Raw genomic sequence first — 25,846 nt, 5'->3', positions numbered from 1 at the left:
AAAAATCCTGAAAACAAAATATGATTTTGTAACTCTTAGTAATGTGTGTACTTAACATGAGACCAACTTTTCTTGTTGTTTGCTGGAGATTAATTTTATAAAAATGGAGTTGGGCGGTCAATTTAACAAAAATAAAATTTAATATAGATTTTACGCAGTCAACTAGAATAATAAAAATATTAAAATTAAGTGTGATTTTTTTTATGTTTTCAAAAATCATTCTGATTTGGTTATTTACCATTCATTTAGAAATTGGTATCAATTATACTTACTTTTTAAAATCAAATATAAAGAAAAATACATTAGTCAACTTTCAAAAATAATTTTTTTTTTTTTTTATCACATAACTAAATTAAATTACAATTCATTACAAATTGACTCACCTAATTCTAAAAAAAAATTGAATGTTAATTAAAAATCTTAGGCCAGCATTTTTTTATTTTTAGGTTTACAAACCCGCCGCTCGGTTTTCTGAGTTTTTAGAAAAAAAATAAAATTACAAAAAAGATCTTTTTTTTCTCCCCGACAGCAAATTTTTTCTAGTAGGAAAAGTGTATCGTCATTGTTATCACAGAGGCATAAAATCTGCTCTTTTTGTGTCATGATAGCCTAAAACTTTCTTACGCATCTTTTTCTCGTGCTACATTCTTCAGAGAAGCTTCTACAAACACTCTGCTGTAAGTTTCATACTTTGAAGTTTTACCGACAGTGTTGACCAGTGGCTAGACGAGATAGTCACACCTCACTGAACATGGCTTCGATAGTTACCTGTGCAGCTGTTTTCAAGTACATCACTGTAAAATGATTCCCTTTCTTTTGCTTTTAAAAAAAAAAATTTTACAGAGAGAAAGAGAGAGACAGAGAGACAGAGAGAGAGAGAGAGATGTATTAGAGATATTCTGCAGTAACTATTCTCATGAACACATTTTAAAGTGACCTGCCTAGTGAATTAAAAAAAAAATCATATTATTGTTTGTGCATTTTCCGTTATTTTCAATTAAAATATACCATTACATAATTAATTGCATAGTTGTACTTTGTACATGGAAATTCAACAGGATAAAATACATGCACACATATAGTTGCAGTGATTTCATAGAGTCTGTTCACATTCACAATGTTATGTTTGAGTTTTCTCACATATAAACACCCAAACCAATTTTGTAAAAAAAAAAATGTGAGAGATCAATGAAGTTGAATATTTTTTAACTGCAGAAAACATGAAAGTAATAAATATTTTGTATATTAATAATTATATACTAGTATCATACAGGAGAAAACATTATTACTTTATGTACATAAAATTTAGGTTGTTTTTTTTAAAATGAAATGTTGACATGTCCGACAATAGTTTGACTGGTAACTTTGAATTTTGGGCTAGTAACTTTGTGGCCAAATTTTGTAATTACACACCCCTGACATTGCTATATGTACATGTAATATCAAAGCCGTATGTCTAATATTCTATTGTACTATTTCAGAGATATGTTACACAGATGACATACTTTTCACATGCTACACTTGATGCAGTTACACACCACTATCATGAAGTTGTCATTCATTATATTAATATTAGAATAAAGATGATGTCATAAAAGTTTTTTTTTCTCCTACAGAACTTTACAATTTTGTGGTTCGTAAACCTAAAAGTAAAAAAATTGTAGGTCAAAAGAGATTTTTTTTTTTTTTTTTATTTTCTCCTCCTACGGAACTTTATCATTTTGTGGTTCGTAAACCTAAAAATAAAAAAATGCTGGCCTTAGTTTAGAAATATCTTAGGAGTTAAACATTTTTTTCTCTCTATTCATATAGAATTAAATATTTAAATTATGATTGTGTTTAATTCTATATATTGTAATTTGTATACTGCTGATAAACACACTGTCTCTTATTATCAATTTGATTTAAAATTCACATGGGTCCAAATGACACGAGCCGAAAAGATCAGGGGTAGATAAACGAAAGGCACCCATTCACGTTGTTTACAAAGTGAAAGTAGTTCACTAGTTGGTTAAAAATAACATTTGGTTGTAGATATACTTATCGCTCAATGTAGGAAGTTTTGTTTCTAAAAGATCAAACTTTTGTGCATTGTCAATATTCGATATGGATATAAAATAATCTGTTTCGCAGGCTGGTATATTTCATAACCAATTTGAGTATGTAGGCCTAACTATCGCATGTGTCTCCGTGCAAGCGTATTCGTCCGCTGAAACCCAGACATATTGTTTACAATAAAATATGAACATATTCAAAGACATCAACCATTTCGTATCTGCCAACTCGTTTTGTTGACGTACAGTTCTGCTTGAAGTTGAAGTATGTCATCTATTTTTCTTCAAACACATAAGAAAACGTTGCACTTATTTGAGTTGTTTGGCTCCTTAAAAATTTGCAAACTTCCGAACGTACGATCCCTAGATGGCTTTCGAACTTCGCTCGACGCCATAAAAATGAAGGGAAACTGCAAATAATTGAAATTTTTCCTCGAAAATATTGACAAATTTCATTTCAATATGTGCATCCACTGGGAAGAAAATGAACGGAAACTGTTGGTGGACCGATCGACAGACAGCAGCAAAGCAATATGCCCTCCCTTCTTTGAAGTGGGGCATAAAAATTATTTTATGACCCAAGAAAAAAACGAAATGAAAAATGACCATGACAAGTTTCGAACCCACAACCATAAGGCTTATCTTTTTCATTTCCAGTACACTGACCACTAGCTATAGACCACGGCGACTCTTAACAGGTGCGTATTAAGTTTTTCAATTTAGACTTCCTTCCAACTCTAAATTTGTTCAAAACGTTTGTTTCTTACCTTTCAAAGCCTTAATCCAACAAAATATAAAGTTGTTGACAGGAAATGTTTACTTTTACGAACCGGAAATGTCTATGTCAAGTCGTACATAAAGATTTCTTTCTAAATTTCGTGGACTTCAGGGTCCACGCAGAAAATATATAAGCGAGGTTAAACCGGATGCTATGGGGAAAATTCAGCCTGCGCATGAGCTAGCCTGGTTCCTGTGCGTAATGGTTAGCTCAGGGAACCAGGCTAGCACAGGTTTATCTGGGATTCCATGCCATATTCACATATAAGTTCAAAGGCGCTGTAATTGTAAAGCTGTTGGTAAACATTACAGAAACAAAGTATTACCGGTAATTCCTTTTAAAAAAAAGATCGGCATGTGATATAAACTGTCAGTATTATGAAATAAGGCAATGTTATGCCGAAACTACAACATGCATCAAATAGCATAATTTGCAATGTTTTGTTGTTTTCCGAATACTTATGTAGCTTAACTTTACTTTTATAGAAGGCGAGGCTAGAGTACTTCCCGATTAAAATTATTTAAGCATTAAAGTATGAATGAATAATTAAGTGACTGTATATAATAGATGATTGAATAATTATGTCACTGTATAAAAGTTTAAATCTCAAGAAAAATGCATTAAAATATGAAAATGATTTACACAAAGCCGTCACTGCATAGTAAACAAAGTAGTGCGAAGCGTAATGTGTGCGTAAATACTAGTAGTAGAATTCGCCGAATGCTTGATACTATACATGCAATTTTCATTAATATAGATCATAATTATTTAAGAAGTATGACCCTTTAAATTCTGATATTAAAAGTCAACTATACATAAACATAATACAACGTACAAATTTAGTGGTTAAAAGCAGGGGACTAGAGTCGATGGAATCTGTGATAATTTTAAGGCTTTCACGTTTTCGTTGGAAAAAAAATGCAAATGGTCCACGTATCTTTAACAGAATTCCTTGAAAATTAATAGGGTTTGTCCTAAACCATACTTATAACCATACTTATAAAGTGAACAAAGTTCGATAAACATACATAACATACCTGTGCTAGATCTTTGAACTGCTGCCAGTTGGGCACCTGTTACAGTAGTCTGCAGTTGTGGCCTGGCTACCTGTTGACCAGTAGAAATGGAGGTAGTGACCTGGGGCTGTGAGGCTATTGCGGTTATCTCTTGTATTGTTAGGGGAGCTGCAGTTCTCTGAGTCCTAATATTGGCTGGTGTTAGTGAGCCAGCAACAGTCTTTCAAGAAATGAGAAGAAATGTATGAACATCAGACTTGTCAAACCTTGCTTCCTAAATTTCAGCTTATCTACTGAGAATGAAAGAAAAAGTGAACAAGCTCACATATCCAACACTCCTACATTACTTGACAACGCTACATATAATGAATGGCTGGGTACATATATGATAAATACCAAATAACTCCTAAACAATCATCAAATCAACATTTTGTCAAAAAGGGTTGAAAATTCCAAGAAAAATGTTGGAATAGTTGTACACACCTAAACATTGTGTCCTAAATACCTACAAAGTTTAACGATTTTCTATTTAGGGGTTTGATAAAACCTGCCCTGACAATTTGTTCAGTACTATATTCATAACTGGTCAAAAGTATAAAAAGACCAAACTTCTAAAAAACAAAAGGCCCATGGGCCTCACCTGAGCAACACTAGCCATAATAAAATCAACTTTATGAAGTCATATCCAAAATATCGGGATAAAGGAGTAAAATTGATCCTGTTTTTAAATATTTTCAAAATTTTCTATAGATGTTTTAAATTGGGCACTTTTTGTAACTAGATAATTTCATAGTTATATCAAATATTGACCATTGCCATTCTCAAAATAATCTTAAAAAACTGTTCATTTAAGCATTGAATGCTTATTTTTGGATGTCGTCGGTCCTATGACACACCAAGCCGTGCAGACAAAATGAATACTGCAATGATCGCTACCTTCATAACCCGCATGAATAATCAAAGAAAGCATTTTATTGTTTATATTTTTCTTTCAACAATTTAATAAATTGATTATAAAGAGTAAGTAAAATTCACTAAATTACTGTCAATGTGCGCAAGTATGTTAGCTAAAAGAAACAGCCAAATCGCCTTCTGTGAGACTTTGTGTCCGACATCAAAATGGTTATTTTGTGCAGTCCGTGATTTTTCTTTGGTCGCTGTAGGTTTCGACCAATCGATAAACAGGGCATGTCGATTTCAGTCCTGTCAGTTTCAGCCACTAGATTTCAACCAATCAATACCCTTACCAAAGTAAAAGTTTTGCTGCAACAATATTGCAGCAACACATTTTTGTTACCAGAAACCACATTTTGAGACTAGTGAAATGTTGCAGCTAGCTGCAACAACTTCTGGTAACATTGTGGCAATACTGCTGGAGTGTTGCCGCTAGCAGCAATAACTTCTGGCAACATTCTGGCAATACTATTAGAGTTATTTCTGTAAAAATTATATTAAGGTATCCAATCCATAATAGCCTCAGATTCAATGAATCTGGGTGCATAACAGATATGTATGGGCTTAATACTAAGTATACTTGGACATAATTTTCCTATTTAAGTGTGAAATGTGTCCTAATTAATGACCTTTTCCTTTTTTGAAGAGTTGTGTCCCTTTGCTTTTATTCTATAGAAATTAATTCTTAAAAAATCTACATGGTATAAAATTTATTTTTAATAGTTTTTGTATTTCTTAATGATAAAATACATCTTTCCACCACAGCATTTTTTGATATTCGTAGTAATTACTTTTTTATCTTAAAAAATATGCTTGTTTCCATAGACATTAATGCAATCTTCATTAATTAATTACTGCTTAGTTAATAATATTTTTGAAAATTTTTCTCGGTAAATCTTTTTCTACTCTTAAATGCTTTAAATAGATATCAAAGTATTAAATACATGATAGATATTCAAGATTGGAAAAATTTGGTCCTAATATGGATCGGATACCTTAACATGCACCTAGAATATTGCCACTAGCTGCAACAACTTCTGGTAATATTCTGGCTATACTCAGTATCATATTGCCAGAAATAATTTTCTGGAAACATCTACATATATTTGATCATTTGAATCATGAACTAATTAATTTATAAATAGCCTAATATATAATTCTGGCAATACTGCTAAGCATCATATATAATTTTTGCATTAATTATAACCTGCATTCCAGCTCGAAATAATTCATGTCAAATTTAAAACTAGAGGAACTGTGAGCAAGCTTTCAATTGATACCCCCCACTAGGAAAAAAATCATAACGCGTGTATTTTTGCTATTATAGAAAGTATTGGATGAATCTATTTCACTGTCCATTTTCTATAAATAACAACTGGTCTATTTATGAAAATTGTTAATGCTAATAGGGGAAACAAACCATTTTCTATACTTTAATTCCATTTTATTAAAGTTAACTGTTAATGCACGAGGAAATTTGCATCCTTCCATTAACAACCATGACTCGAATCAAATGAAATCCACATGTTAAAAGCATTTAATATTTAAACATTTTAAATTATTGGTATACTGAGCCTGATTTTTTTCCGAAATTTTTTTTCCACACATTTTTTTTTTCTAAAAAAAATTCCTCAGGGCAGGCCATTTTCAGAAAGACGGGGATGAGAATCTAAAAATAGTTTTATGTGGCCTGAGACAAGCAAGCTTTGTGTCAAATTTTAGCTTCTAATATTTCCATTAATACAAGACATGACACAGACATAATTTAGCTTTTTTGAAACAATGAATTTGAATTGAATTGAACATATTTTATTAAATAAATCAAAAGGATAAGACACAAGTTCTAAAACTAAGAAAGTCTTCTCCTAGTAATGAAATTTTATAAATATTGCCAGTAATGACGTTAGATAACAATGACCTTGAACTTCCTCAATTGACCTTGGGTCAAGGTCATAACACACCCTTTGGTCATAAGCAATATTTGTGTGAAGTAAGAACATTCAATGCCTCTCAATAAGGAAGATATGGAGATTACACAAATTTTGCACTTTTTCTGCGAGTGACCTTGACCGAATGACCTTGGGTCAAGGTAATGACACACCCTTAGGTCATAAGCAATCTTTGCGTGAAGTAAGAACTTCAAATGTTTCCCCATAAGAAAGATATGGACCGGACACAAATTTTGCATTTTTTCTGCCAGTGACCTTGACCGAATGACCTTGGGTTAAGGTCATGACACACCCTTAGGTCATAAGCAATCTTTGTGTGAAGTACTTCCAATGTTTCTCCATAAGAAAGATATGGACCGGACACGAATGCACAGACAGACAGACGGACGGACAAGGTGATTCCTATATACCCCCCCCCAAACTTTGTTTGGGGGGGGTATAATTATCTTTGATCAGAATGCAAACATGCATTAATTAATTAAAACCATGAATAAATGCATAAGTAATACAATAAAAAGTTCAATTTATTTACTCTAAAAATAATAAACATTTTAATTTAAGGAGGCTGGAGGGGGTTAACAAATTGTCAATTATTTAGATATGATTTAAATTATAATTGCACACCTCAAAATTTGCCAGAAGTTAACCACAAACTTTTCTTTTTTCCCTGACTGATTATACTTACGGAGCTTGCCAAAGCTTTACCAGAATTTAGACTTATAAAATTTGACACATTCATCACAAGTCTAAAACTGTCAATTATAACTGAAGTGCATTTGTATATCCCCCCCCCCACCCCAAAAATAAATAATAATAAGTCAAAAACATAGGTAATCACAGATTACAAAGCTCACCGAGACGAGACATCACCCTTATGAGACTTCACCTTTATGAGACCACCTTATCATATTAAATGAAAATCAAAGGTGAAAATGTCAACGCATTGGAATATTTAATCTCAATTTACTTCACAAAATCGGCATTCATGAATCTTGCACGTTTCAAATATTCCTTTCGCACGCAAACTGTTCCAAAACAACCCAATTCATCTTCAGATTGACCCATTTCTTATACGTTCAAAATGGCCACTTCTTTGTTTCAAAGAGGGTTTTGAGATATGGAATACCGAACCCGAAGTTGAACTGATTGACCCTCACTCTCTCTGTCTTATCATCATTTCCATAAATTACTCAAAATTGAAACAGAATTAGCCCTTAATTTTTGCAATATTTTCCTTCCCATAAGGATAATTTATGCTAAACTACGTTGAATTTGACTCAGTAGTTCTTGAGAAGAAGATTTTTAAAAATGCACCCCCCTCTTTCTACAGTTTTAAGGTTTTCTTAGCTTTGAATAAAGATATGACTATCATTTCCGCAATTTATATTTGCCTTACCATAAGGATGCTTTGTGCCACATTTGGTTGAAATTGGATAAGCGGTTTTAGAGAAGAAGTTTAAAATGTGAAAAGTTTACAGACGGACAGACAGATGGACAAACTGTGATCAGAAAAGCACACCTCTGATATATGTACAATTGATCTGCAAAAGAACAACTTCCTATCTTGAAAACTGTAGGAGGAGTTATCACTACAATGAGGGTACCCTATATGCAATATTTTGCCAAAAAATGACTAAGTTTAAAAGCTGGTATTTTTTGGATAAATTATCGGAAATTAAAATCCTAGCAATATGCACACCTCTGATATATGTACAATTGATCTGCAAAAGAACAACTTCCTATCTTGAGAACTGTAGGAGGAGTTATCCGTACAATGAGGGTACCCTTTTGGCAGCCGCCCGCCCGCCATTTTCACTATTTTAATAACCGAATTTTTCCGTTGGAAAACTGTTAAAAATGGCCCCAATGAATAAAAAGATGGCCCTTTCATTATGAAAATGGCCCATCAAAATTAATAACTGTGGGGCCATAGTCCCATTGACATTTTTGGCCTTCCTAATCACTGAAAGCTCACTTGAGCCTTTGGCTGATCAGGTGAGCTAAAAGTGGGGAAAATTACAAAGTTAAAAGGGACTTGGACACTATTTGAAACCAAACATTTTATTTTTATTTATAAAATGGTTTACTGGTGCATTTTAAATAATTGACCAAAATATTGAATGTTAAAGTCAAGTTACAAGCGAGATACAGAGGTAAGAATTGATTGTTATATGTAAACAAGGCTCGAGTCTTATAGCTGTTTACAAAAGATGAAATGTAGAGAATTACCATTCCTTAGACAAAATTACATGTAAAAAACAATTTAAACTAGTTCATTATCTTCATAAATACTATTATCAACAAAAGAAAGTTACATTTGATTGAATCTTACACTCATACAACACATATGTAAAATATGAAAATATTCGAGCTTTGTTTACAAAACAAAGAATTATGAACTCTGTATCTTGCCTTTAACTTGTTATTTGACTTTCAAATTTTGACATAACATTATAAACTTCTAAATTTATCATTATAAACATTGAATATGGAAATTTTTTTTTTGAAAATTTTAAGTCAAATCGTGTTTAAGTCCCTTTAAAAGGGCCACAATTCAAAGTTAAGTAATGGTCCAGAATGATACTTGTCCCTTGCAACTTGTTACATGGGGTATAATGATTAGAAAGTCTACTGACCACAGTTGCTGGTTGCGCTATTGATGTGGCTTGTTGACTCATTCTTCTGTTGATAGCAGCGAAGTTGGTAGGCACTCCTCCCTGAGTGTTAACCACAATATTCCCTGAGGCAGTCCTCGGCAGAGACACTGATACTTGTCCAATTGCTGCTTTCTGTACTACACCTGTCTGTAATCAGTAAAAAGTCAAACAGTTCAACAATGATTCTTCTTTATGCCACATTTACATGTACATATTCAAAATCAAATGTTAAAGTTGGTGTTTAGGGCATGTTTATAATTAAGCTAATAACTATCTTATTACACTATCTATGCATATAAAAACATATATTTCCAGACAGATAATTAAATTACCTACATCATGATAAAAGTTCTCCAAAATTTATTAATATTTACTCTCATAAATCCTTGTTGAATATTGATGATAAAGAAAAACAAGAGGCCCAATGGGCCACATCGCTCACCTGAGCAACACTTGCTTTAAATGGGCGTTCAAAGGATATTGTGCCATGTGGCCCCTCGGTAGATTAACCAAAAATGAATTTTCACTTATTTTTGCATATACTTAATCTTTGACATATTTACCTTCATGAATACCATTTTCACCGAAAATAAGATCATATGCAATATAAATAACTAAATTTTCAGTTGGTGTTCATGGTTTACTTCCAGTTCCCTTTATTTTAGCCCCCCCCCTTCCCCCCTCCAATCACTTTATAAAACGATTAAAATACATGAGAGAATAAAGGTACATTTTCTCCCTCCACTACTTGCTAGTTATTGTATTTTAAAAAATTGTATATGTGAAAGAAGAAAAGTGTACCTCTATGCACCAGAATGAATGAGCTCAATTCCTCAAATCAAAAACATTGAAAAATTTAATTGGCCTTCTCCATTATAGACGATTCTCATTTATCAGGCATGAATTCATTTCGTATGACCTTTCATATCCTTACTCACTTGATTGAAGAAAATAATGAACTGAAATGTTGTCAGATATGTTAAAGAGCTATAATTCAAATTAATGTATTGGCAGGCATGTCACTCTATTGTACCAAGGTCCTTCCATTATTTTCATCTTTATTAAAAAACAACAAATGTGTACAAACAAAGATGATTTTCCATTGCAATAATTTTTTAAGAACACTGATAATGCTTTTATCCTCATAATAATAATGTGTCAGGCCTATGGAAACTGGCCCCGAGGTTATAAAACTTTCTTGAGTACGATCTCGTACTCAAAATCGTACTCCGTGCTCCAAATCGTACTCGTACTCAAGGTTATAAAACTTTTTCAAACTCATACTCCGGCTGAGTACAAAACGACGATTTTCTGAGTAAGCTTTCTCAAAGTCCTACTCAAGACATTTAATCTAAATGAAATGCAGTGCAAACATATAATATTGTTCATATTGTCACGTTGCTGTATTATACGCTCTAATTTAATTATATTTACATGTATATGAATTAAAATGGAAAGTTTTTACCATTTCATCAATGACATATCTAGATATAATGGAGGGGAATTTAAGAGTAAGGGCCAACTGCAACCAAGATTATCAAAATAACTTTTAGATAGTTTGCTTCATTAATTAATGTACATATACATGTAAATCTACGTACAAAATACTACCGTTGAATAGCTCGACTTTTTAAAAATTCTGTTTTTAGTCAAATACGACCCATACACCCCATCATTTAAAACAAAGAAATCAATGTACATGTATCGTTATTAATCAATTTCAATCAGATGTACTTGCTGGGTCCATTTTTTGATTATAGTGAAAATGCAGGTTAGTTCTAAACATTACAAAGGATGGGGGATGCATAAAAGTCTAACACTTTCTATTACTTACTTATTAATCAATTATCATTTATGTTGCATGTCACAAAACTTGGAAAGGGAAACATTTTATAGAATAAGCGGTAAATCAGTGGCGGAGTAAAGGAGGTCGCCCCCCCCCCCCAGCCCAAAAAAAAAATTGTCCAAATAAAGTTAAGTCTTACTCCTTCTGGCAAAGAAAATGTACAACTTGCGAGTCTTAATTATCTTTTTTTTTTAACTTGGGGGATTTCTCTACATTAGACTGATTTCAATGGCGCAATATGAAGAAAATGCGTGTGTTCAATGGTGTAACTAAAACCCCCCAGAAAAAAAACATTTTGGTTACGCTGCCCTTGTGTTCAAATATGACCAGTCACCCATATACCGACCTTTAAGTAATTGGTTATACTAACTAGTGTTTTAACGACTCTTCCATTGTTATTATAATATAAGCTGGTATATATAATTATCTTTTCTTAAAACTTCATTAATTTACATTGTCCCATTGAACTTGATTTTTAAACTGATTAATTTACAGTCATTCGAAAGAAAAAAAATAAAAGGATATGTTTCTTGGATTTCTACTAGACAGAGGAATTTGATGACTGTAGGTCTCAAATCTACAAACCTTTAAAAATTGTAAATAATTTTATTACTTTAAGTAAACCGGTAATCACAAGAAGAAATATCTCAAACGTCTATTTAAAGACTTCCTTTTTACCCTACAAAATCTCTAGAATCCTGGAACTTCCGGGGCCGGCTTTGCCCCCTGGGTCACGAGGAGTTGGTGTTGGTGTGTGTGAGTGGTGTCAAAAACGCTGTGAAATTTAGAGTAATTTTGAACAAGGTTCATTTCTTTTTATCTCGAAATATCAAGACCATTAAAGATAACAAGAGGCCCATGGGCCACATCGCTCACCTGAGGAACAATAGGTATGATAAAATCAGCTTAATGGAGTCATAATACAAACTATCTGGACAATGTACAATAATACATGTTGATCCTGTATAAATAAAATCCATTTTCCCCTGGATATTCTTATGTTTATAATCATTAGTCCCTTTTCTAACAGGATGATTTTATAGTCATATCATATGTTGAGTATTGCAGTTCTCAAAAAGATCCTTAACAATAGTTTATATATGGGATATAAACGTACATCAAACTCTGAACCTTCTCGTGAGGCCAAAGAATTGTCCTGGTGCCAAAGTCTTAACAATTATAAAGAATCATCTAGCTGATTAGTTTCTGAGAAGATTTTTAAAGATTTACCCTATATATTCCTTTGTTAAACTTTGATCCCCCCCCCCCCCCATTGTGGCCCCACCCTGCCCCTGGGGATCATGATTTTCACAACCTTGAATCTACACTACCTGAGGATGCTTTCACACAAGTTTCAGCTTTTCTAGCTGATTAGTTTCTGAGAAGAAGACTTTTAATAATTTACTATGTTTATTCCTATGTAAAACATCGACCTCCCATTGTGGCCCAAACCTACCCCCGGGGGTCATGATTTTCACAACCTTGAATCTACACTACCTGAGGATGCTTCCACACAAGTTTCAGCTTTCCTGGCTGAGAAGAAGATTTTTAAAGATTTACTTTATATAATCATATGTTAAACTTCGACCCCCCATTGTGGCCCCAACCTACCCCCAGGGGTTATTATTTTCACAACTTTGAATCTACACTACCTGAGGATGCTTTCACACAAGTTTCAGCTTTCCTGGCTGATTAGTTTCTGAGAAGAAGATTTTTAAAGATTTACTCTATATATTCCTATGTAAAACTTCGATCTCCCATTGTGGCCCCACCCTACCCCGGGGGTCATGATTTTCACAACCTTGAATTTACACTACCTGAGGATGCTTTCACACAAGTTTCAGCTTTCCTGGCTGATTAGTTTCTGAGAAGAAGATTTTTAAAGATTTACTCTATATATTCCTATGTAAAACTTCGACCCACCATTGTGGCCCCACCCTACCCCGGGGGTCATGATTCTCACAACTGTCAATCTACACTACCTGAGGATGCTTTCACACAAGTTTCAGCTTTCCTGGCTGATTAGTTTCTGAGAAGAAGATTTTTAAAGATTTACTCTATATATTCCTATGTAAAACTTCGATCTCCCATTGTGGCCCCACCCTACCCCGGGGGTCATGATTTTCACAACCTTGAATTTACACTACCTGAGGATGCTTTCACACAAGTTTCAGCTTTCCTGGCTGATTAGTTTCTGAGAAGAAGATTTTTAAAGATTTACTCTATATATTCCTATGTAAAACTTCGACCCACCATTGTGGCCCCACCCTACCCCGGGGGTCATGATTCTCACAACTGTCAATCTACACTACCTGAGGATGCTTTCACACAAGTTTCAGCTTTCCTGGCTGATTAGTTTCTGAGAAGAAGATTTTTAAAGATTTACTCTATATATTCCTATGTAAAACTTCGACCCACCATTGTGGCCCCACCCTACCCCGGGGGTCATGATTCTCACAACTGTCAATCTACACTACCTGAGGATGCTTCCACACAAGTGTCAGCTTTCCTGGCCGAATAGTTTCTGAGAAGAAGATTTTCAAAGATTTAATCTATATATTCATATGTTAAACTTCGACCCCCCATTGTGGCCCTACCCCCGGGGGTCATGATTTTTACATCTTTGAATTTACACTACCTGAGCATACTTCCACACAAGTGCCAGCTTTCCTGACCGATTAATTTCTGAGAAGAAGATTTTTAAAGATTTACTGTATATATTCCTATGTAAAACTTCGATCTCCCATTGTGGCCCCACCCTACCCCCGGGGGTCATGATTTTCACAACTATGAATGTACATTACCTGATGATGCTTTCACACAAGTTTCAGCTTTCCTGGCTGATTAGTTTCTGAGAAGAAGATTTTTAAAGATTTACTCTATATATTCATTTGTTAAACTTTGACCCCCCCCCCATTGTTGCCCCACCCTCAAGTGAGCTTAAAAGGTTAAGTTTACAATACAATAATTGTTAAAGTTGGTTTCTGGAAGAACAGACTTTGAAAATTTTCGTAATAAATATTGACAATTTTTTTACTTTTTTAATCTTTAGTTTTTAAGATCTGTGTACAAACATAGAATTGTGAGCAAATCTCTGTATCTTGCTTATAAATGGAAGCGTAACACTCAAATATGTTTAGTAAATAGAAATTGTAAACAATTAAACACAAGAAACATGCACTATAACAAATAAAGAACACAATTTATTTTTTCGAAATGAATCATATATATACATGTATATACCTACATATTTCCGTCAGTGATATCAAACTCTATTTAAACTGAATAAACTCGAGAAAATGCCGAGCGACTCAACAAAACCTATTGCATTGTAATCTACCATTACGCAAAAGATAATGCCGAATTACCGATAGAATGAATTGTATTTCAGTACTTTTTTGATACATCAGATTTTGCTTAATTTGCGCAGGTAAACAGTTAACTGTTTAATTTACCGAAGTATCTGTTTGATTTGATACGTAAATACAGACGATAGTCTCCAGGTTACAAAGCATAAATAATGAAAACGAAACGAAAATCAGAACAAGCTAACACCAACGTCATGTGTGAAAACTGTCAACGCATTGAAATATTTAGCCTCAATTTACTTCACAAAATCGGCACCAATATATTTTGCATGTTTCAAAAATTTCCCTTCATACGCGAACTGTTGCATAACAAGCAAATTCATCATAGTCAGGTCGACCCTTTTTCGTATAATGTCATGGCTGCTTTAAACAAAGAGCCTCGTTTTAGAAGTATGGAATACGAGTCTTGGTAAAATGGGTATGCAAACCCGGGCTGTGGCAAAATAAAAGCCGGGGCAGATCGGCTATCGTCAATTCCAAATACGCATTATTTTGCGGTATATTTACAGCAAATACAAATATTACTGGTCCATCAAATATCCTGAAATTCTAACGAGATTGGCAGATTAATAACTGCCAATCTTTCGTTTTGCCCAGGCCAAGTCTTGCCTACCCATTTTACCAGATGCCGAACGCGAAGCTGAAACACGCCTCTCCTTTATTATTAATTTCGTAATAACTCAGATTTGAAACAGAATTAGACCTTAATTTTTGCAATTTATATTTTCCTTCCCATAAGGATAATTTATGCTAAACTACGTTGAATTGAAATCAGTAGTTCTTTAGAAGAAGATTTTTAAAAATGCACCCCCCTTTTTCTACAGTTTCAAGGTTTTCTCCGCTTTGAATACAGATTGGACTTTTATTTCTGCAATTTATATTCGCCATCCCATAAGGATGCTTTGTGCCAAATTTGGTTGAAATTGGATAAGTGGTTTTAGAGAAGAAGTTCAAAATGTAAAAAGTTTACAGACGGACAGACGGACGGACGGACAGACGGACAATATGTGATCAGAATAGCTCACTTGAGCTTTCAGCTCAGGTGAGCTAATAAAAACCTATTTTGAAAGTTAACAAAAAGCAATCTTACTTGGAAATATAGAAAGTAATCAAGAATCAGCAGTAAGTAATTAAAACGCAGGTTAAAGGGCATTAGCATCTTCGCTAGCCAAGGGTTTCTGATCCGCACCGCTTCTCACGAAGAGAGAAGCAGTGCGGATCAGAAACCCTTGGCTAGCGAAGATGGGGCATAAGATGTAAACATTAAGATAATATTTCGAATTTTCAAGTTTTGTATTGACAATATTTTTAAAATTATGACGTACATATTTGGCTTCCTAGGTTACCATACGTACTAAATGTAGCTGCAGAGATCTAGATGTGTTCTTTGTCAAATATAGGCCGCAACTTCTTTTTAATTTTACTGCGGGAAGGTAGAGTATCCATTCCGAACCATCTACCAGCATTTGATTTTTATTCTCCAAATATTAAAGAAATTTTACCATGGAACATCACCTACCTTACGATCTTTATTATTTATTTCGAATTAAAAAATCGAGAGCATAGACATGTCTAAGTATACGTAAGGTGAAATGCATTGTTTGGTTTAACATTTGATTATAAACGCTCGAATATAAGGATGGTGGGCCCCGGTGACCCCATAGTCTTAAGTATTATATAAGTATCTTTCTACAAATAAAACTTAAATACACAGTTATGGAAAAACATTAAGTATGATCGACGTATATATTCTGCTTGAGAATTCGGGTAATTTACAGTTAATTAAAAGCTTGTTTATGTAAAAAAAAGAAAAAAAAAGATAACATTTAAATTAATCATAACCCGCATGATAGAAGCTAGAATTTATGAGAGAGAGAGAGAGAGAGAGAGAGAGAGAGAGAGAGAGAGAGAGAGAGAGAGAGAGAGAGAGAGAGAGATTTGAAGGGGATTTTTGTTATTCTATGCAATCGATTGAAAATACATGACTGTACTACTTAAAATAGCTTCTTCGCATTTTCATGATTTTTCTCTATATAGCTTAGCTGTGGGAATATTCATCTCTTAAATTGTTTAATTTGATTAGCAAGTAACTATTTAGATAATTTATATAGTTATTCCTTTTTTATCTAAAGTAACCAAATATTTATGTCAAATGCATCAAAATTAAAACATGTATTTCGAATTTTAAAGATGAATAGGAAAAGGCTTGCTCAAAAATATCAATAGACGTTACTTAAGATTAAAAATGACACAGTATGTATAAATTCTAAACACACATTTTCAAGCCTTGACTAAGTGAGAAAAACTTGAACCATCAATAAAACCCCACAAAAAGGGGTACAGCAACTTTAGTACACAGTTTCTTTGAACACGTTGTTTTGGTTTAACGTGGTCCTCATATTGGAAATTTCAAAATAAAACTCTCGTGCACATTCCCAAAAATATTGAAATGAGAAACTTTACGTGTGTCCTTGGCTTTTGGCATATGTTCATTGATGCAATTGCAACCCCACCCCACCCCTTCAAGATATTACCGTAATCCGGTGAATATAATACGCAGTAGTGTACAATACGCACCCCCCACTTTGGGCCTGAAAATGGTGAAAAAAAGCTTGTTGGGATGTATAATACGCATCAAAAAAATTGACCAAACGGTTATCCTGAGTATCAACAAAGCAGTTATACTTTGTATGCACGCTCAACTTCATCGCGGGAATACGCTACCGGAAATAAGAAAAACACAATATTTTCTTAGATACGGATTTATTGTAACTAATACATCGCGGTAATATCTTTAATTCATAATCAATGTTTTAAATAGACCTAGTATTAATTATTCTACTGTAAATAAAATCAACTACTTTTAGCAAGCGTTATATAATTGTTTAGTCATTACAACCCCTGTGAAGTGAAAAACGGACGATGTACAGGTATGGAGATAACGGACCTAATTAAATTCTTAAATGACTCCGATCAAAGTGATCAATTAGAGGCCTGGAACATAATAAAATATATGCACAAATAGTTGTGTTGTGTATAGTCCACATAGCCTAAGGGGGGTGTCTGAGATACCCAAGCTGTCAAGCATTAGAGGTAGGGGAGCACAACAATGGCTTCAATTACCGGAATAGGTTATAGAATTATTTATACTCATAATTATTTGTAATAAATTAATTAGCATTACATGAAAATGGTTAAAAATGAGCCAAATGGTGTGTAAGCTGTTTTCAAAGATCGGTTACAAATAGCACGTGGCCATCCAAGTCCGCATTCTATTAATAACAGCTGTAATGGCGGCGTACACGGAGATAAAGAATAGGCAGTTCAAATTAATTTTTATAGGCCATTTTGAAACAGTTTATTTATTAACAGACTTATAGTGTACATTTTCTTTAATTACATGCTATAACAATGATTTCCTAAGGGTTAAATAATAATATATATGTGATAATTAAGTATTGTTACGATGTATAGCGGGGTATCGGGCCTGTCTGTGAACAGCATAGGTAATACGGCAGAATGATACCCTGTGCTTCAGCTAGGGAAAAAATATGTCCAAATCCTATAGGGATGTATAATACGCACCCCTTTCTCACGGTAAAAAATGCTGGGAAAAAAGTGCGTATTATATTCACCGGATTACGGTAGATGTTTTTTTCTCACAAGAATTTTAAAAGGCAAATATAGTATGTTGCAATTAAATTGGAATACCCATATAATTTCCTTAGTGTATACTATATGAGTGTGAAAATAAACAGATCTTCTCAGTATTTTTGTGATTTTCCCAAGTATATGTTTCTATTTTTGAATTAAACTCTTCCCTGTTTTTCCTAATACAGGGACTGCTCACTAAATATCTTAAGAGATGTCCACTTGGGGACAGTGACTTTCCAGTTTTGTATTGGTGTCGTTTCTGACTTTTTCCTGGCATGTAAAATATCAAAATCGTATAGAAGCCAGGAATATTATATCGAACTAAATTCTATGTTGAAATACTCTCTTCATATCCGTGTAAATTCTTACTTCTTTCTTTTATATTCATATCGTTCCTTACAACATAATTATACTTAATCATCACATGCATGAATCGTGCACTATCTGAGTCTCATGAGAGAGAGAGAGAGAGAGAGAGATTTGACATAAGCACAATTTGTTGATAATTTTACCAATTACATTGGATTTATCGTCTCTGTTGCTCAAAAATTCATAAGTTATAGATGCAGACACATCTCCATGCTTGCAGATGGAGGAGGTAATATGTACATGTAAATAATGTGTTACATTTTGTTGATAAATAATTAATCTGAATACATGTACAGTTTGCCTACATGCCAGGACTATTTACATAAATTACCGTTCTCTGTATTCCTATGTAAAATTCGACCCACCCACTGTGGCCGCACCCTACCACGGGGATCATGGTTTGAACAAATTTGAATCTACACTACCTGAGGATGCTTCCAAACAAGTTACAGCTTTTCTGGCCTTCTGGTTTTTGTTGAGAAGATTTTTCTCTATGTATTCCTATGTAAAAATTTCGGACCCCCATTGTGGCCCCACCTTACCCCCGGGGATCGTGATTTGAAAAAATTTGAATCTACACTACCTGAAGATGCTTCCACAGTTCCAGTTTTTCTGGCTAACTGGTTTTTGCAAAGAAGATTTTAATGATTTTTCTTTATACATTTGTATCTAAAAATTTGATCCCCCATTGGAGCCCCACCTACTCCCGGGGATCATGGTTTGAACAAGCTTGAATCTACACTACTTGAGGATGCTTCCACACAAGTTACAGCTTTTTTGGCCGATTGATTTTTGAGAAGATGTTTCTCTGTATATTTAGGTGAGCTAACAATTATTTATGTTTCTGCTACATGTACACACACTTAGTATTTCCATCAGCAATATTAATCTCCGTTTAGACTGAATAGACGAGAAAATACTTACAACTAGCCTAAAACACATAGCAGTAATCAGTATTATGCAAAGACTATACCGTATTACCATTAGAATTTGTATTTTAGTTGTTAAAGTACTGTACCTGTTAAAGTATCTTAATTTCCACAAGTAACAGTCAGCTGTCTTACTTTCCATAAGGATGCTTTGTGCCAAATTTGGTTGAAATTGGATAAAAGGTTTTAGAGAAGAAGTTTAAAATGTAAAAATGTTTACAGACGGACGACGGACAAAATGCGATCAGAATAGCTCACTTGAGCTTTCAGCTGATAAAATCAGCTTCATGGAGTCTTAATACAAAATATCTGGACAATGAATTATAATACATGAAAATCTTAAAAAATAAGTCTGTTTTCCTTTGGATATTCTTATAATTATAATCAAGTCCCTTTTATAACAGGATGATTTTATTGTCATATCACATTCAGCATTGCAGTTTCATTCAGGATATAAACCCACATCAAACTCTGAACCCCTTGTGAGGCCCAATAATCGTCCAGGGGCCAAAGTTTAAACAATTTTAAAGTATCAGCAATATATAAAAATGCTTGCATATAAGTAAAAGCATATACAATAAGATTTTAGTTTTTGTGAATAATTAAAATGTTTTCCTTTGTACAACTGAAACCCCAATGTGGCCCCACACTACTCCTAAAGATTGTGATTTGAACAAATTTGAATCTACACTATCTGAAGTTGCTTTCACTAAAGTTACAGCTTTTCTAAGCAAATGTTTTTTTTTAGACAAGAGGCCAATTGGCCTTGACTGTCACCTGAGTAGCATATAACCCATACAAACTTGTCGAGGAGTCTCATATATGCATTCAGTTAATTAGGTTTCATTCTGGAGTAGAAAAATTATAAATTTGTAATGATGACCACCTCCCTGCCTGAAATCTTTTATGTAATCTATTATTCTGGCGAAAAACTTATAGATCTGGTCTACAAAATCATAAACTCAGTTTTCCTTTCAGGTGTGCGGGAGTAAAGAAGATAATTTTTTAAAATTATATGCATAAACACCTATACACCCATTTTGGCCCTGCCCTAGAGTCAAAACCCATACTCCAGGGGACATAAAAATTAAAATTTCAGTGCTCCCTGGTAAACATAATTATAACTTTTTTTTAAAATACAGATGTGTTAGAATAGAGAATTTTTTTAAAATATGCATTTACACTATATTGCCATCCCCCCCCCCCCCCTCATGTCTTGAACCCCTGATCCAGGGGCCATTAATTTCACAATTTAGGTAGAGGAGTTAGTGGACATCATTACCATGTATTCAGTTTTTTGCGCACGTGTCGGAGTAGAGAAGAAGATTTTTTAAGATTTAAAACATTTTTACTATATGGCCATATTGGCCCCATCCTAGAGCCTGAACCCCAATAAAGGGGTCATGAATTTCACAGTTTTGGTAGAGGGCCTCATAGACACCGTAACCAGGTATTTAGTTTTTAACAAATATATATGGGAGTAGAGAAGATTTTTTAAGATTTAATACATTTTAACTATATGGCCATATTGGCCCCACCCTAGAGCCTGAACCCCTGACCACGGGGTCATGAATTTCACATTTTAGGTAGAGTGCTTCATGGACATCATAATCTTGCATTTAGTTTTCAACAAATATATATGGTAGTAGAAAAGAAGATTTTCTAAGATTTTATACATTGTTACTATATGGCCATATTGGCCCCACCCTAGAGCCTGAACCTCTGACCCTGGGGTCATGAATTTCACAATTTTGGTAGAGGGCCTCATAGACACTGTAACCAGGTATTTAGTTTTTAACAAATATATATGGGAGTAGAGAAGATTTTTTAAGATTTAATACATTTTAACTATATGGCCATATTGGCCCCACCCTAGAGCCTGAACCCCTGACCAAGGGGTCATGAATTTCACATTTTAGGTAGAGTGCTTCATGGACATCATAATCTTGCATTTAGTTTTTAACAAATATATATGGTAGTAGAGAAGAAGATTTTCTAAGATTTAAAACATTTTTACTATATGGCCATATTGGCCATACAAACTTGTAACCTACACGTACAAGTATGCATACCCGTTGGTCTGCTAAACCTCTCTAATATCTATACTAGAATGGTTTCATACTGGGCAAATTTGTTCACTGGGCCAGAAAATAAAATTGTTCATATACTTTACAAATACTTGATTCAATGTAATAATGAAATTTTTAAGAACCCATGGATTGATTGTATACATTTTATTTTTGATAGGTGTGGGTTTTCAAACATTTGGAATGAACAATGTATTGTAAATGTTAATGCTGTCAAGCAAAGGGTCAAAGACAAGTTTGTGCAGAAAAGGTTGGCTGATATTGCAAATTCTTCCAAAGGTCATATCTATAAAACTTTCAAATTAACTTTTGGATATGAAAAATATTTGAAAATTTTACCATCGAAACTTCAAATAATACTTGTTAAATTTTGAACGTCAAATAAACGACTTCCTGTAGAAACTAGTAGATGGCTAGGCATTCCTCTAAATGAAAAATGTTGTACATTATGTAATAATAATCAAATAGCCGATGAAATGCAGTTGATATTAAAATGTAATGCTTTTTCATGTATTGGACAAAAATACTTCGAATCTAGATTTTGTGAAAGACCAAACACCTTTAAATTTTGTGAATTATTGTCTACTTTAAAACTTAAAAAACTCTATTTATAGATGAATTTTTTGAAACAGTCTTTTCTCCTTGATCATTTGTACTTTCTCCTCATTTTTTTCTCTAATTTGTTCTGTACATATACCTCTGAATCTATATCTACATTAGTGTGTATATATATATATACACACACACATACATCTCATGTACTGTCACATTGATGGTTTGAGCGGAATAAATTGAATTGAATTGGAAGAAATGTTTGTATGCCACATTTTGCATTACTAAGTCATATTAATGATCGATCTACTTTTAAGAGTGTCTACGTAAAGCAATAATGTTAAACTGCATAACGGGAGTAAATAAGTTAAAAAAAAATCATAATTATTGTTAATCTTCCTGCACTTGAGTAACCAATTAAAATTAGTTTAAAATCAGTCATAATCCAGCGGTATTCAGAAACACTCTCTGCAAAAATGGGATTAAATTATGTTCCTATTCATAATATGCAACCCCCAAATTTTGATCCAATAATGGCTGAAAAAGTGCATGTTATACACCTAACCCTATTTTCATTCTTTTCTAATCATCTCCCTGTTGAAGAGGGACTGGCCCTTCATTTGAACAAACTTTTAAGTCCTTCCCCCAAGGATGCTTTGTATCAAGTTTGGTTGAAATAGGCATAGTGGATCTGGAAAAGATTTTTAAAACATCCAACCCTTTTTCACTCTTTCATAATTATCTCCTCTTTGAAGAGGGACTGGCCCTTCATTTGAACAAATTTGAAAGCCCTTCCCCCAAGGATGCTTATTGCTAAGTTTGGTTGAAATTGGCACTGTCCTGAAGAAGAAAAATGTGAAAAGTTTATGACAATGACAACAACAAACAACAGAAACATTTTGATCAGAAAAGCTTATTTTCAGCCTTTGGCTGCATAACCTACCCAGTACTTTTTACCATTGAAAATGCAAAAAAAGATTGTGATGCAGTTCCCTTTAAATCTATGCTTGCAGGCCTGGAAACTGTAATTTCATTTTAATGGGCCTATTTACAGCTGGTTTTATTAACCATTCAATAGGTTTCCTTATTTAGAATAAAATTTCTGTTTAATACTGACCAGAACAGTTGAGGAGACAACTGCTGTTTGAACAGGTTGTGCAACAGATGTCACTGTCATGGATGGTGTTGTCTGGTGTACTACAGTGGTACCAGTGGTTGCCGTACCCTGAGCACCAGTCCTCTGAACTGTTAATTGTTGGTCTGCAGTTGCCTGCTGTGACATCACCAAGAAGCATTATTCATATCTCTAGCAATTATCAATTTCATCTGACATTAACCTGTTAATACCTGTACTTCAATTGCAGGTGAATAAAGATGTGAACAGTGGGTCAAATACTTACAGCTGCTACCTGATTCTGCTTCTTCTCTCGTTGTATTCGCTGAGCACGGATTTCAGCCACACTCATGGGATTTAAGGGTTGGTCATAGTTGATGTTGTTCTCTGACAGCACAGAGGCATGTTTTGGGTTTTTAAGGGTAGGATTGACCAAAGTTTGTTTCAGAGGTGGTGGTCTCTTGGCAGCTATCTGTTTAGCTGACTCGAAACGGAAAGAGTAAAGCATAGTCACAGCCTGGCTGTTATCCTGGATATGCAATTGACTGGTCCTCATTGGGCGATTGTTTTTGGTCTGCAAAGAATGACAAAATATAATGGTAAGATTACAATAGAACATTTTTTTTAACAAATACACAAAAATTCCAAAAACTCGCATTTCACTTAAAATCTTATTTGAAAGAAAACTTTCCATCATGGATTTCCTTTAACACATAAAAATAAAGGGCTGCTTGAATTGATGAAATCAAGATATATTTCTTTCACCTTAATCTCAAAATCAGAGGTTGTTTCACTTCAAACTTGATAGCCTCAACTCACCTTGTATATTCCTTTTGTCTTTTTACTCTGTTTCCTTGGGTTGATATCGTACAGAATCCTACCTTCTTCTCTAGGAATAATCACATTCTCATATCTGTTCTTGCACTGCTTAGCTGAACGATACACACGACTGCATGTGTTCACCACATCAGCTACCAGATCCCAGTTTGGATGATGAGCAGGAGAAACAACCATCAGATTCAAAGGAACATCAAACAGGCTCTGTACAGCCTATCATAATATTTAAAACTGAGGTTAAATCATAATACCTATTATTGTAAAAGCATCATTCTAGATTTAAATGTTAACAACCAAACCCATTAAGAAACCAAATCCTATGCCTCAGATTTAGCATCAAAGCCATTTAAGTGCATTATAATTATCATAAGATGCATTATCCACCCAATTTGGTAAAATGGAACAAACTCAGATACCGTCATCTATGGGCACCCTCTCAAATGATTTTTTAACATTACTGTCTAAGTAATTTTCAAAATATATTAAGAAATTTTTTATAATATCATTCAATCTTGCCTTATCTAAATGAAAGTTGCATCTGCATATTCTAATATTGTGTTCCACATACATACAAATTTTTAAAAGATTAATCCATACATTCATTGTCTTTAAACAGTTTGATGGATAGGGTGCATGAATACAGTACCCCCCCCCCCCCCCCTCAATGTTCATTTGCAGGTGTATATGAATAACCTGTAGTAGAGCCCAGTCTTCATGGATTAGCCACTCCGGGTGATCTGAAGAATCTGCATTGGGTTTGACAATTGGAGGGGGCACAGGTCGGAAAGGCTTAAGAAGACCACTTTTCTGTTTGTGCTCTCTTCGAATCTTCAACAGCTGGGCTGTAGGACGGTCAAATAAGGACCTTGGTACACGCGTTTGCTCCTCTTTCCTCTGTTTCTTTTGGCGAGCTAAAATAATTTCCAATTTGTAAATGTACATTTTCTCTTCAGTTCTTTAATCTATAAATACATTAATAATCATAATTAAAGAGAGATGAAGCTCAAATATCCCATATGATGGTAACATTTTGCTTGACACTGCTACATTTAATGAATGGAAAAATATGCATGAAATAATTTTCTTTAATAAGAGAAAAATATATAATGTCAGTTGTCTGTTGAAAATCAACAAATTTGTCCTCTACTTTTCTCAATGAAATTCATAGGATGATTGTGTTAACAAAATCTTTTGATCAAAATTTTCTCACTTTATTGAAATAATGTATAATGCAATTCTGTTCAGCCATTTTATAGAAGTAGCATTGATGAGCTTGACAGCAGCATCAATACCATCATACCTTCCACTATTAGTTGTAATTAATAACACTTCCCTAAATAAATAAGATATCTGTGAGCCAATGCCCACTAGTACCAGTAATACCCCCGCTCTAATGTGAATATACAAACTAAGCAAAGTCAACATTAGCAGGAAGTTGACCTCCTATTGGTACAAAAATAGATCCCAATGTATGGCATGCCTAAACAGTGCGTTAAAATTTCACCTGTAATGAATTGTTGTCAAGAAATCTTTGATGAAAATAAAACATATTTTGGCCCAATAAAACAAAGTCATCATTTAACAGAAAGTTTACATCCCATTGGTACAAAAATATATCCTAACGTTTGGCATGATTAAACAGAGAATGTGTTAAAATTTCAAGCATCTGCAATGAATAGTTG

The 25,846-nt window shown here is 33.9% G+C and overlaps 1 protein-coding gene across 9 annotated transcripts in view; it reads right to left on the bottom strand.

The window, feature by feature from the left end:
- The window catches only part of LOC105331446 (helicase domino), a 190,575-nt gene that overhangs the window by 12,995 nt on the left and 151,734 nt on the right, over positions 1 to 25,846 (bottom strand). For 8 of the 9 annotated variants that reach the window (XM_034482479.2, XM_066079068.1, XM_034482486.2 and 5 more), the window contains 6 exons: positions 24,858 to 25,075; positions 24,147 to 24,377; positions 23,614 to 23,901; positions 23,331 to 23,486; positions 9,388 to 9,555; positions 3,870 to 4,068 (listed from right to left, as the gene is read on the bottom strand). In XM_034482479.2, the coding sequence (XP_034338370.2) occupies positions 3,870 to 4,068; positions 9,388 to 9,555; positions 23,331 to 23,486; positions 23,614 to 23,901; positions 24,147 to 24,377; positions 24,858 to 25,075 (1,260 nt within the window). The remainder of the gene's footprint in view (positions 1 to 3,869; positions 4,069 to 9,387; positions 9,556 to 23,330; positions 23,487 to 23,613; positions 23,902 to 24,146; positions 24,378 to 24,857; positions 25,076 to 25,846) is intronic. The other variant, XM_034482483.2, reaches the window with a different exon arrangement.

This window comes from Magallana gigas, chromosome 3, assembly GCF_963853765.1.
Source record: "Magallana gigas chromosome 3, xbMagGiga1.1, whole genome shotgun sequence".
In the NCBI taxonomy this organism is placed as follows: domain Eukaryota; kingdom Metazoa; phylum Mollusca; class Bivalvia; order Ostreida; family Ostreidae; genus Magallana; species Magallana gigas.
This window is presented reverse-complemented; position numbering and strand designations above follow the sequence as displayed.